Source organism: Humulus lupulus, chromosome 4, assembly GCF_963169125.1.
Source record: "Humulus lupulus chromosome 4, drHumLupu1.1, whole genome shotgun sequence".
Lineage (NCBI taxonomy): Eukaryota > Viridiplantae > Streptophyta > Magnoliopsida > Rosales > Cannabaceae > Humulus > Humulus lupulus.
Window position 1 is genome coordinate 19,386,420 of NC_084796.1, and position 15,314 is coordinate 19,401,733.

Consider the following 15,314-nt stretch of genomic DNA (forward strand, 5'->3'; position numbering starts at 1 on the left):
TGTATATATTGGGATCCCAAAAAAAAATTTAAAAGTTAATTACAACAAAAGATTTACCAGCCGACCTAAGTGGAAAAATAGGGTTTAACCCTAGTTCCTCTTTAAACCCTCGGTCGTGGCGGTCGAGTAGCCGCATATATACACATTGTCACCTAAACTCTCCAACTCAAGGATGGTCCAGCTTTCTTTTGCCTTTATCTGCACCACATAGCACCTGTGAGCCGAAGCTCGGCAAGAAAACTCAATATGCTCATGAACAGTAATAACATGTTACTAAATCATAATAGGCATGCCTAGCGATAATAGCCCTATTCATGCATGCATATAAGTCCAAATAATGATTGTGGGCCCTGCCCTTAGTATAGATAACTTATGGGCCTTGCCCTTGGTATAAATGACTTATGGGCCCTGCCCTTTGTGTAGATAACTTATGGGCCCTGCCCTTTGTATAGATGACTATCAAGTCATATTGAGAATAGATGGGTAATGCATCCATCTTAGAATAAGTGACTCAGATAAGTGACAATTAAGTCACGCACTTGGGCTTTGCACCCTAATCAGATGAGTGAATAACACTTTATGATTTTGGTAATCATACTGAGGCTTGTAGCCCAAATCAGATGAGTAAGTCACACTTTGGGCTCCACACCCTAATTAGATAGATGACTAAAGAGTCGCATGTTGGGCTCTGCACCCTAAACCATGTGACGATGCGGTTACCTGAGCCTTTTGGCCCTGGCTCTAAGTAACTAGCCTTTAGGCTAGACAAGCGCTTTTAGTTTTCATCGAACTTGAGGTCGGTCAAGTATTAATGCTCATGATGATTCATTCAATGCTTATGTTGATTAGGTCTAATATTTTCGGCTCTACGTTCATTACGCTTATGCAGCTTTTGACTCATAGGTCAATTCCATACGACCAGTGCTCAGTACTACTGTCGAACTTGACTAATGAGTCACAACTTCACATTCAATACTAACACCATTGCCGATTCTGACTATGGAGTCAGTTCCACTCACAAGTAAGCAATGCAACCATGCATATATCATATGTCAAATATCCAAATACAGGGCATTCACCATGCTTACTCAACATTCACTAGCATAATTATGATCATGCATATTTACAGAGACTCAAGCTCCGATCAATCTCATATTCAACATTCATGCCATGCCCTAATCACATATATCTTATGCATCACATGCATCACATACTGGGTGCAGTTTTCTTACCTTTGGTCCAAGCACAGGTTACCAATGAACGACCCTCGAGCACAATCTTGTTTCCAAGCCTCTAGCGATAACCTAATCACAACCATAAACGGTGTTTCAATGAGTACAAGTTCCAAAATCCAATCCCGGAACCAATCCCGCGCTCTCGGGACCTTCAATCCCACCAAACAGGGTGGTGAAATTATCCCCCGAGCCCTCGTGTCAAATCCCCGAAAAGTACCTAAAAACCCCATTCTAAAGACTGTGTAGCGCTACAGGCAGAACCTCAACCCCCAAAACAGAGCACCTAGCGGTGTAGCGCTACCAACCTAGCGCTACAGCGCCAAACCAGAACTTCGAATTTCTGGGCTTCTCTCTTCGTATTCTTCGAGCTTCAAAGCTCCAAATCCGACTCCAACCTATCCAAATCTCAAAATTAAAATTCTCAAACATCCTAATCTCCAAAAACCAACAAAACCCAAGCTTCACTTCATCCAAAAACTCATCAAAACATAAAATCCAATCAATGCTTAAAAACTTTAAAAATTAAGAACTTATAACTTGGATTACCTCTGATTATGTCATTTCTTGCTAAATCCTCCAGCTAATAAGCTTCTAATCTTCCCTAGAATCGCTATGCCTCGATCCTCGCTTGAATCCGAGTCCTAAAACTCAAGTTTCCTTCGAAAATGCGATCGGGTGACGAAAAGGGAACGGGAGGAAGAGAGAACGTTCTGAACGTTCTTTTTATGTTTCTAAGGGGTACTTCAAACTTAAATAACCTCAAGCAAATCCTAATGCTCAGGGTCCCGAAAACGTCCCCGGGGATAAATTAGTCAAAATTCTCATAATTTCCCATGATCTCACTATCTCCCAATTTATCATCAAATATTTACTCCCATTACCCAATATCCCGGTAATGTGCTAAATATCCATTGACTCACTCCGAGTCAAGTATGAATTACGTTGTGACTTTCCCACTAGCTTTCCTCCTAGGATCGTCTCGTGCTGAGTAGCCCTAGCATAACTAAATAATAATGAAGCACCACACACATGCCACATATATGCCAAACATACCCGAAAGGGCCAAAATATAAAAATCACTCAATTAATCAGAAATGGGTTCACACATATTTAATATACCTAAACATGCATATTATCATATAATTACATAATAAATCAATTATGATTCTCCCGATCTCCTAATCAATGTCATAAGCCTTATTGGAAAATTTGGGTCATTACAAAAACAGTCTCGATCACTGTCGATATCACCTATATGTGGTAGTTTATGGCCACATTAACTAATCACTGGAAATTTTGGACATAATCAAATACCAAAAAAACAACTATTAGATAAGAAAGTATATATTTTTAAATTATTACCTTATCCATAAAGTTTAATGGAAATGTTGAAAAAAACTCTAAAGCATTTGTCTATACCCAAAATATCACCTCAAATAGTCTCATAAAACTATAAAGTATTTGTGACAAAAATTTTGCTGCAAATTTCTAAATATTCGCCATGGATAATCCCTAAAAAAGTACCTCATGAGAACAATTTCGCCGCAGATGAACCTTATTAGAGGGAGTTTTTCCCGCCAAGAAATGGTGTATTTTATAAAGAAATATGTGAAGAATTTTTGCAGTGAAAATATTTCACCGTAGGTGATGTCATTATTTGCAGTAATTTTTGCTGCAAAATAGTGTCACCGCTATTTTATTTTTTTCCTTGTAGTGAGACATATGCGGTAAGGGTGTACGTGGTGCAATAAAGAGAGAACAATTGAGTACCATGATCATATCTATATGTACAAATAAACGTTCTTCCATTACTCAAGAGATCAAACAGATCTCTCTGATTAGATATTTCCTTCCATCACTCCTTTTCCTCCTTCCACCTGTCCCTCCTCATCTCTTATACCTTTCTCTCTCAACCAAACAAAAACCACAGGACTACCATTACTCTCTTGTCCAACCCTTTGCAGCTTTTTCAGCTACGTAGGGCATATATGTACTATTTTTTCCACTTAATCTCAAAACCCTTTTCATTCTCTCTGAAAAAACAAGTAAGAATCAATCATGATCATCGTAGCTGTGACGAACTGTTGTACAAAAACTTTTGATATATTATACTAATAACAAAACGCAGTACTTACATTAGATTGATCTCGCCAACGACGTCGTATCATATGACCAAACCAACATAACAAAAAAGAAAAGTCTAAATCAGTTCTCTACTCTCTCTCTCTCATCATCATCATCATTGCTTGCTAGTATACATTAATTATAATAACACAAACCAGCCCCCACACTCTGATGTGGGATGAATATTTGAGAGTACAACCACAACGTGGATCTACAGTACTACTGAAAATTAAACACTGATGACGGGTCGGTAGGTGGTGTTGCTCGATCGATCACAAAAATATTCACATTTTTTTTCTTTCTTTTCGAAAAATAACATAAAATAGAAGAGTTAGCTAAGATTTAGAGATATATCATCTTTGTATGTGATGTGATTTTCATAACATTACCGACCCAAGCAGAGGGCAGCGTTAACGTCTAATCGCCATGCAAAACCACCGCACTCCATTCTCCAAACATCACAAGGCAGCGTGAGCGAGCTCTTGATCTCTTTATTCCCATTGGTGTAGCATTGTAGTCTCACTCTGCATGTGAACGCCGGGCACGTTAGCACCGTCACCGGCAGCCTTTCCTTCATCACCAACCACACCATCATCATCATCTGATCATCACCACCACCGCTACTTGGATTATAACCATGATCGTCCTCGCACCCCTGGCCCACCAATTTCTTGTAGGCCCCGTTAGTCCACGTCACCCTTCCGTAAATGTCCGAAACAAACCCCGGGCACGTGTCCTTCTCCAGATTCATCTTCCTCTCGTCGTCCGTACATCCCAAACCGAACTTGTTAATCCCGTCCATCCACGTGTCCGTCACGCATTCAACGGTCACGCTCGACCCCACCAGCTTCACCGGCCGCGACAACATCTTCACCATCGGATCCGCAGTCTCCACCGACAAACGACCATCGCCGTACACATTATCGTGATATCTTTGGCTGTTATTATTGTTTTCGGCGTTATTCTCGAAGCTCAGCCACTTTGGTGTGTCTCTCGTCTCGGGAGAAAGCCTTGCCGGGGCATCTTTAGGTTCGGGAGTCTCCGGTAAGAGAGGGAGAGTCACAACCTTCTCTTCTGGAACCAAAAAACGTCGTTTATCGTCGGAAGACTCAGGCGAACAAGCTTTTCTCTTCTTGCTATTGCACCGCCTGGTAGCACTGTTGCTATTATTATTCTCTCTTACTAACCTTCTCTTCCCTCTACCACCTCGAGCCTGGCTTTCACTCTTCTCAACCTTTTCACCACCGGCTCCGGAACCTGGTTCGCCGGTGACAGGTTTTGGAGCGATTGGCCGGAATCGGAGCATTATCCGGCCAACCTTAGACATATCATAACCGTAACCACCACCTCCTCCGGCGGCATATCTCGCTATACAACAACCTCCTCTACTATCCATAACTCCTCTCTCTCTCTCTCTAAAGCTCGGTATTTTTTCTCTCTAAACCCCAATTCTGAATTGTTTTGGAATCGCACTTAAATGCTAAGCTTGACAATATGAGTTTGGTTTTATAGCATGGGCGAGTACGACACGTGGGGAGAAAGACACGTGTTGTGAAAGTGGCTTGAACAGCGCAGATGTAGGATTGGCTGGGATAAAGGGACGTGGCAATGCGGGTGCGTGGGCCCCCCGGTTATGGAGGGTTGCGGTTGGGCTCCACCAACGAACCAATGGGAGCTCGAATAGCGTCTACAGTTGTTCCTAGAGAGGGGCACGTAAGCTGTTTTTCTAACCTCGTGTATCGTGTACGGATTTTATTTTCAAATAAATTAAAAATAAAATTTAGAGTGATATGACTGTTCCAGAAGGTAGACACGTGGTCCAATAGGAGTTGGATAGCGAGGAGGCCCAAGATTTAAGGGTTTGTATAATTGGTAGGGTCGGATTGCGCCAAGTGTAAGGTCAGATAACGACATGGATTTCTGGTTAAATATATTTTTTTATTCGTATTATCTCCTTTTAGAAATTTTGGTGACGTTGGTTTTGGTCTCCGTGATTGGAGAAAAATAAATAATAAACGGCTGTTACTTGGAAAATATTTTCATAATTACAAAAATACCCTTGCACGTTCAAATACTGTTGTTTTGGCAGGTTATGGATGTGTGTCCACATCTGGCAAATGCTTTGCTAGTTTCGAAGAGGCAAAATCATTAAAGTGGGCTGGTTTTGGGAGTCTGTTTCAGTCAGCTTTCAAAAGGTTCAGCTGCCCAATCCTGTTCTAACACGATTATTTTGTTGATTCTGGGAGAATCAAGGGCAATATTGGAATTTCATACTTGGTAAATAAATACCATTATTCTTTTCTTGGCCATTACTTTTACATATAATATATATCATTTTAAGGAAGAATAGAGTAGTGTTCCCTGTTTTAGAAAAATCTAATGATTATTTGGCACTTGTTAGATTGCATAATACATTAAACTATTGAATAAATTTAGATTATACACACATATATATACCATTATATTAAGATAGTTTTATATATATGTATATAGAAAGTCCTTGATCCTACAAAAATCCACATAAGATAACTGAGCATAAATACCACTTATAATCTACACACATAATTAAATTAATGTGTCACTGAGTGACAATATTAAGATAATTATTACACATATACAATTGGTCTAGTTAGGTCCAATACTTGTGACATAAAATATCTCATGCCAAAAGCAAAAGTATAACACAGTCAGATTCTTCTATCTACCGGTGGCAGTCAATAAATGGATTAAACAAGTATACAAATATATATATATATAATATATAAATGAAGTGAGAACACAAATACAATAATCTAGAACTGGCCTATACAATATATGCCGTGGAAATACTGATGATTACGCCATATGATAAACAAAGTAACTTTTCATAAAATATTTTAGGTGTTAGGTATATTTGTGAGAAGACAAGCCATTGTTAGATATGATGCATCTAAATTGGTGAGCAGTAATTTTATATGTATAATTAAATGTTTATAGTCTTTTTTGAGAAATGATTTATCTCAATTAAACTTTTGATTAGTGTCAGAAGTCTTGTCTGGCCCAAAAGTTTGCAAGTAATAATAGAATCTTTCACTTACTATACAATTATATAAGTGTGAATGTCTCCTACATCTGAGTTTGAAAAGAAATTAATCAAATTCAGTGGGTACATTTATATATATATATATATATTTATGGGATAATTCTATGGTGCATACTTTATGCATCGGTGTATACTTTTTATGTTTTTGGCTCGTGAACAGTTTTCGACGCAATTTTTTTTTATGATCGTGTTTATTGTAGTTATTTAGAGCATACTGCATATTTTCAGGGAATTCCAAATAATTTATAATGCCGAAAACTAGGTTCAAACAGATTGTTGCACGTGTGACTAATTTTTTTTATGTGAGTGGAAAACAACTTGTTTAAACTTAGTTTTCGGTACTATAAATTACTCAAAAATTCCTGAATATTTATAGGATGCTCTAAATAACTACCAGATACACAGTCATAAAAAAATCGCATCGAAAACTGTTCACAAGCCAAAAAACACAAAAGGTATGCACCATAGAATTATCTTATATATATGCATAAACATTACTCATTGTAGATGTGATTTCCTACAATTGATTAGACGGACACCAATAACCTCTCAAGACCAAAGAGAGAGATGAGAGTTCAATTGGGAGCACTGGTGGGGTGTCAGCCAAAAGGACTCTGATGCTCAAGTTAGTCGAGTTATAACGAAAGCTAATTGAAAGTAACAAAAACTATAACGAAAATAATGATATAATGATGGATGGATGAGTAATAGGATAGTCAGAGTGACGGCGGAGATGACGACGGAACTCAACGATCGGGTCAAGTTCGGTCGGGTCAGACCAGGCTAACTGATTCGACTTGCCTAATTGGATTGCTTGGAGAGAGTAGTACTCGTTTCAGTAAGAGAGTAAAGTAGAGTAATAATGGTTATCAGATGCCTCCCAGATGGCCCCTCAGGGTCCTCTTTATCGTTCCATTTCCGCTCCCTGGTCCGTCTGACCCATTCTTACTCGTTCCTCCCAATTTTTATAGGAGTGATTGCGTATACTCTTACCATTTCAAAGTTTTCTGGCCGACTGAATGCATCCGGATTCGGGTCTAGGTATTAGTCAATCAATCCAATGGTTCATTTGGCAAGTATGAGTCCATTTACACATTTGGACTGGGCCTTACTAGCTTGGTTGGATGGCTCGTTGGGCTGGGTTGGCTAGGCCGACTAGCTTCATGGGCTATTTTAACATGTAGACATATTTTGCCCACTACAATTTGTCCCTCACTCTCTAGTCTGGATTATATTCTAACTAGAGAGTTTTAGCATGCTTGATTATTTTGTCCGTTTGCTTTAAGCTTGTTTGTAAGTCTGTATGTGCTCTAAGGTGTTCATAGAAAAAATGGTGCGTTAAACGGCCTAAGAATTTTCCCTAGTCAGTTGAATGCTTAGCATACTTAGTAGCCTACCAAATAGCTGGCTGAAGAGGTCGATGGCTCGTGCGAGAGGCCGAGTGACTAATGCGAGCGGGCAGAATGGCCCGCCGAGGTGGTTGAGCGGGTCGAGTGGTTTAGTGTGGTGGCTGGGTGACTCGTGCGCACAGGTCGAGTGAATATGCGAGGGAGCACATTGCACATGCGTAGGAACTAAGTGCACATGCGGGGTGGCCGAGTGCACATGTGTAGGGGCCGAGTGCATCAGGTAATCAAACACATCTCGTGACTAAGTGCATTATGTGGCCGAGTGGCTCATGCATGGTGGCTGAGTGGCTCACGAGTGGTGGTTGATACGCATGGGTGCCCATGCTGAGTGACGAATGGGCCAAGTGGTTAAGCCGCATGCGTCCGAGTGTGCAAGGGCGTGACCAGGCCGCGTGTGTATGAGTGGCCTCGTGGCTGAATGCTCTGTGCAATCGAGAGGTCTGCCTCGTGGCTGAGTGCCCTGTAACGCCCTGGTTACTCCAAGTCCGTTACTGTGAACTTTGAATCGTGCCTAACTCGCTAACCGAGTTCTTTGGTTATAAACGTGCATCTAGGTATTATTAATAGGTTAAGGTGTAAAACTAATCAAAAGGAAATGATATATTTTATTTAAAACATAAAACTATTCATGGGCCCATCAAAACATTTAAAAGTTATTTACAATCCAAATGGTCATTACAGTTTAAATTTACAACCCGCCGGCCTAAGCGGCAAAATTATGGTTAACCCCTAGTCCCTCTGAGAAACTCATTGGCCGTAGTGGTCAAGCGGCCGCATATGTACACATCACCACCTAAGCTCTCCACTCAAGGATGGGTGAGCTTTTCTTTCCATTTACCTGCACGACATAGCACCCATGAGCCAAAGCCCAGCAACAAAACTCAATACTGCATACTATCAAATGATTATCATTATAATCATACAGAGCATATAGCCCTGAACAGATGAGTGATTTAACACTTGAGGTTCTGGTAAACCATAATGAGTCACTGACGAGCAAGTCACTACGGGGCTCGACACCCACAGCCATGAGATTAAACAGTCACTGGGGTTCTCTGGCCATGGCTCTAATCAGATGAGGGACTGATGGGTAATCACTACGGGGCTCGGCACCCACAGCCATGTGACTAAGAAGTCACCTGGGCTCAGCACCCATTGCCATGTGACTAAACAGTCACTTTGACCCTCTGGCCCTGGCTCCAATCAAATGAGTGACTGCTGGGTAAGTCACTAGGGCTCAACACCCATAGCCATGTGACTAAGCAGTCACTGGGGCTGTAACGCCCCAACTCCAGGGACCGTTACGGTGTGCCTTGTAAACAGTGCTAAACTCGCTAATCGAGTCATTTGGCCAAAATCGTGATCTAGGTATGATTAGCGGTTTAGGGTTTAAAAACTTTGATTAAGATGTAACGTTTCACTAGAACGTTTATTATATACATTGGGATCCCGAAAATATATTTTCAGAGTTTATTACAGGAAATATTTACAACAGGCCGTGCTAAGCGGCAAAACAGGGTTCAACCCTAGTTCCACTTTAAACCTCGATCGTGGCGGACGAGCAGCTGCATATGTACACGTCATCACCCAAGCTCTCCAACTCAAGGATGGTCCAGCTTCCTCTTGCCTTTACCTGCACCACGTAGCACCCGTGAGCCGAAGCCCAGCAAGAAAACACAATAAAGCATGATATAATATCAACAACGATCATAATAACCATTCAGGACTATCAGTCCAAGCAAATAGGTGACAATAGCCAAAAGTCACAATAATGAGCATCGCTCCTTCTAGCCATGTGACGATAGGGTCACCAAGGCTCAACTGATAAGTGATCCTTTCATAAGTTTGATTAGGACAGGTGCAAGGTGAATGGTCACCAACATAACCTTCCTCCCGACTCTAGAGTCGTGCTATGGATAGCGTCCCTTGGCCATGTGACAAACAGTCACCGGGGTCATATACCTTGGCCATAAACATCTGGTCATAGACCAGGCAAGCGCTTATAAGTTCTTCGACCTTAGGGTCGGTCTAGCATTTATGCCATAGAGCCATTCAATGCGTAATTCTCGACTTAAGCTTGTTTAGGACAGGTGCAAGGTGATTAGTCACCAACATAACCTTCCTCACGACTCTAGAGTCGAAACTATGGACAACGTCCCTTAGCCATGTGACAAACAGTCACCGGGGTCATATACCTTGGCTATAGTCATCTGGTCGTAGACCAGGCAAGCGCTTATAAGTTCTTCGACCCTAGGGTCGGTCTAGCATTAATGCCATAGAGCCATTCAATGCGTAATTCTCGACTTTAGAGTCGGTCCCTGACTAGTCAGTGCCATACACAAGCAAGTCATGCCACCAATCGTATACCACATGTTCAATATCCATAAACAAGGTATTTAGCATGCTTACTAAACAGATACCAGTACAATTAGGACCATGCACAACCACAGAGGCTCAAGCTCTGAACAATATCATACCCAGTATACAAAGCATGTCCTAATCACATGTTTCTCATGCATCATATGCAGTATATCCGGCAATCCAACATTCTCCAATAACAGCCATGCATGTCACGTTTAATAATAAACTAACATGCATCAAGAATAACCATGCATGTCATACATAATAATCAACCAACATGCTTCGATAACAACCATGCATGTCTCATATACACAAGGTGCAGTTTTCTTACCTCAAAGTCGAGCTAGAACGATTAAAAGAACGACCCTTGAGAACGATCAACTTGTAGTCCTTTAGCGGTCACCTAGTCATAACCAAATATAAGGTATCATCAATAAAAATGATCAACATAAGTTCCCAAATCAATATCTAGCCTCCGGAACATCAATCCCCACTTAACCGAGTACTAGGTACAACCCCGAGGCCTATGGCTTGAATCCCCAATCTTAAAAACATGTTTTTGGTCAAAATGGCCTTAAGGGCCGCGGCCCTCCCCTGCTGCGCCGCGGCGCGCCCTTCAGACAGAAGGGCTCCCTCCTGACAGACACCAAGGGCCGCGGCGCTCCCCTGTTGCGCCGCGGCGCCCAGCTCAAACCAGCCAAGTCGACCACACGCACCAGAATTTCCCCTGTGCTATTTCCTCTCAAACCAGTCATTCTAATCATCATAAAACCTCTTCCTAACATACAATTAAACCCCTAGACAACACCCATTACCTCCCCTCATCAAAACCCAATCTTATCATCCATCAAAACCCCTTTGAATCCAAAATTTTAGCAAGAAATCAAAGCTGAAAAACCAAAGAAGAAAACAGAGTATCACCTGAACTTAAAGACTAAAACTCACCTTTAACACAGCTTTGAATCCCCTTTGATGGTTGTTATAGATTCCCTAGCTGCCACCTTTAATCCCCTAGCTCAACACCTCCATTTGAGCTCTCAAAATTCAAAGAAAGGTGAGGGAGGAAGCTTGTACGGGATGGAAGGGAGAAGAGAGGATAGGCTCTGTTTTAACATCAATCCACAGCCTTCCTAAGTCATATATATCCTTAGGGTCAAAAGACCATAATGCCCCTAAGCCAAATAAACCCCTCTAAAAGTTTCCGAGGGTAAAACCGTCCTTTCCCGTTTATCTCGTTAATTATAATTAACGCTCTCTAATTCCCGCTATTCTCAATATCCTCAAATTCCAATAATTCATATCCCATTACCCTTTAATTCCCAGTAATGCTCTAATCATTAAATTCACCCCGAGACTTACCCCGAGCCCCGAACTTAAACTCGTTATGACTAGACCGAACACTTACATCTCATGATCGTCTCATGTCGATTAGCTCGAACCAATCCACCTTATAATGTGGCTATATTAATTAATCACAATCATGCACCCAAAATATACACTTACGCCCACAGTGGCCAAATTACCAAAATACCCTCACAATAATAAATTCTCCCATATGCATGCATCCACCATCATATAATAATATAATTCACGTAAACATGCATATAATCATTAAATACTATAATAAATCAATTATGGCCCTCCTGGCCTCCTAATCAAGGTCCTAAACCTTATTAGGAAATTTGGGGCATTACAGGAGCTCTCTGGCCTTGGCTCTAAGTGACTAGCCTTAGGCTAGACAAGTGCTTTTAGTTTTCATCGAACTTGAGGTCGGTCCGGCATTAATGCTCATTTGATTCATTCAATGCAGATGTCGATTAGATCTAATCTTTATTGGTTTGCGTTAAACACGCTACGACCGTTCTTGACTCATTAGTCAATACCATGTGGCCAATGCTCAGTACTACTGCCGAACTTGACTAATGAGTCACAGCTTCACGGTTAATACTAACACCATTGCCAATTCTGACTATTCAATCAGTGCCATGCACAAATGAGCAAGATTTTCTAAGCATTTGATATGCAATCAACGTCCACATTTAAATATTCAACATGCCTCAAGAATAACCATGCATGTCACATATGGGGTACAGTTTTCTTACCTCTGGTTCGAGCAAGAATTAATAAAAGAACGACCATTGAGAACGATCAATTTTTTAGTTCCTTGACAGTCACCTAGTCATAACCAATTATGGGATTCCATCAATAAAATGAATAACAAAGGTTCTCGAACCAAAACCTAGCCTCTGAGACACTGAAACCTACTAAATCGGGTAGTAGGATTGATCCCGAGGCCTAAGGTTTGAATCCCCAAGCCAAAAACCTACTTTTGGCCAAAATTCCACTAAGGGTCGCGGCCCTCCCTCACCATGTCGCGGCCCGCCCCTCAACCAGAGGTGGCCCCCCTTTCAATTCCCCAGCACGGGCCGCGGCGCTCTAGAACAGAGCCGCGACCCCACCTGAAACTCAGCCAAAACCGCCTATTTTTCCTCTTCGGACTCGTTCCAAAACCTCATAAAATCTCTCCCAATATCACAAAGCAAAGCCACCAACTATTACCACAACTTATCTACCATATAAGCATCAAAACCTAAGCCTTACACCAATCAAAACTTCATCAAATTCTCCATTTTAATGATCAAAACTCCAAACCTTAAAACCAGCACAAAAACAGGGCAAGGCACTATAAAATAGAACTAGAACCTTACCTTAAGCTTAGGTTGAATCCTCTTCAATGAGCTGAACACTAGTCTAAGACCTCAAGTTTCAATCTCCAAGCTTTAATCCCTAAACTTGCTTCAAAATCAAAAGGAAGGAGAAGAAATAGATGATGAACGTGAGGAAGGAAACGAGGTTCTGTTTTTGGTTCTGTTTTACAGCCTTCAACCCATATATAGCCTAGGTCAAAAGACTAAAATACCCTCCATGCTTAAATCCTCTCTTAACAACCCCCAAGGGCAAACCGTCCATTTTCACATATCTCGTTAATCATAATTAACGCCCTCCAATTCCCACTATTCTCAAATACCAATAAAATCATATCTCATTACCCTTTAATTCCCAGTAATGCCCTAATCATCAAACCACCCTGAGACTCACCCTGAGCCCCGAACTTAAACCTGTTATGACCAAACTGATAATTTGTTATTCAAAGATCGTCTCATACCGAATGGCTCGAACAAATCCACATTATGATGTGCCCTCAACAACAGTTCATCAACATACATGAAAATACACAATTACGCCCTCAACGGGCCAAATTACCAAAATGCCCCTATGATGAAATTGTTAGAAAAGCTTATACAGGATCTTTATTTATTTTCTTGTATATCTAATATTAAACAAATTAATACGAGATAGCCTAAAACATGTTTCTAAAATTGAATTCAAAAAGAAACAAATAATATAATACTTACAGTATACGCAGCGGAATTAAGAGTCCTTCCTTCAGTTTCTCTAACTCTTGTATCCTTTCTGTCGCAGAGTATTATCAAGAAACTGAACGATCTTCTATTTTCTTCACAATCTTCCAATGTATCCTTAGAACCACCTAGATTAGTGTGGGCAATTCTCAACACATGAGATAAATATAGAGAGAAGAAGAGAAAATAACACAGTGGCTTAGAAAAGGACTTGTGTTTAGAGAGAATATAAAACTATCAGAAAATCTGACTTGTGACTTCTCAAACTTCTTCTACTTTTGACTTCTCTCTAAGCACTCCTTTTATAGACTCAATTAGGCCATTTAATTTAATTAAAAAATCAATAAAATAATAGCTATTTTGAAGCCCTAGGTCGAAATTATCATGGGCTATAGGCCCGTGAAATTTCTCATTTGATTATAAGCCCATTGGACTTAAAATCAAGGCCTGTATTATTTTCTATTGATTTAATTAATTAAATATTTATTTAAATCCTTTATCAAATTAATTATTTATAATTTGAACCTTGATTTAAATTTATTTATTAATTTAGATACCAATTTATCTTAATTAATAAATCTACCATAATTTCTCTTTTCTTCTCAAAATTACACAACTCTGTGAAACTATCCAAAATTGACCTGGTCAACTTTGATAATTCTAATTGATAATTAAATCAATTAATTGAGACTATCTAGATGATTTTATCCAATGTACAATGGGGACCACGGGCCTATGAAATCAAGCTCCAATAAGTTATCATAAATCTAACAAATAAATTTACTAACTTATTAATTCCTCGTGACTCCACTATAGACTCGGAATTGCACTCTTGAATTCATAGAACGCTCTATAACAAATATAGATACGCTATTAATTATCCATTGTTACAACCATAATTGTCACTCAATCCTCTATAGACGGTCTACAATGAGAAAGGACTAAAATACCTTTTACCCCTCATTGTATTTTATCCTTAAAACACTTAGTTCCTTGTAAATGATATTCAGTAAACTAATTTAATTACTGAAATGAGATATCTATCATTTAACACCTTGAACCAAACTAAAAGGAAACCATCGTTTTACTTCTTCATCAGAAGCTATACATGTTCATATCTATGATTAACACTCCCACTCAATTATATTACCGAGTTCCCAAGATGTAAGTATGGGCTAGTCCGTAGGGTAAGCTGGTAACGAACAAGTCAAAGAACTCAAATAATACAATCAGTTAGAATACTAACCACTCAGAATTGAGATTGAATTGACCTATGGTCAACTATATGATATGACTAGAATAGATAATAACGGTATGTTTACTTATCTTATCAACTGTCAATATCGGTCATGTCCGATGTAACAAATACATCTGATCTTATCAACTTTGCTAATGTTCTGGAAAGAACATAACACTGTAATGTGTAAGTAGATCATATTGTAGATTGGCAAGTCAGTGTAAATCCGGTGCACTGACTAATCTTAGGACTAACTTATTTTGAACATATAATCATATTTATATTCCACTGTGATTACGTCTCTATAAATAAGATTAGCTATATGCTCGGGATTTAATAAAAGTTTATATTAAACAAATAATCATGAAAATAAAACATGTGAGCAAAGTGATTGACCAAGTCAAAAAATGATTTCTATTCTTTTATTGATAATAAAATGAGATT

The 15,314-nt window shown here is 39.8% G+C and overlaps 1 protein-coding gene across 1 annotated transcript; it reads right to left on the reverse strand.

Annotated features, from left to right (window-relative positions):
* Positions 1–3,319: 3,319 nt before the first annotated feature.
* LOC133830118 (uncharacterized) lies at positions 3,320–4,817 on the reverse strand. The gene has a single exon (XM_062260037.1). The coding sequence runs from the start codon at positions 4,753–4,755 to the stop codon at positions 3,745–3,747; it is 1,011 nt and encodes a 336-aa protein (XP_062116021.1). The 5' UTR covers positions 4,756–4,817; the 3' UTR covers positions 3,320–3,744.
* Positions 4,818–15,314: the final 10,497 nt, after the last annotated feature.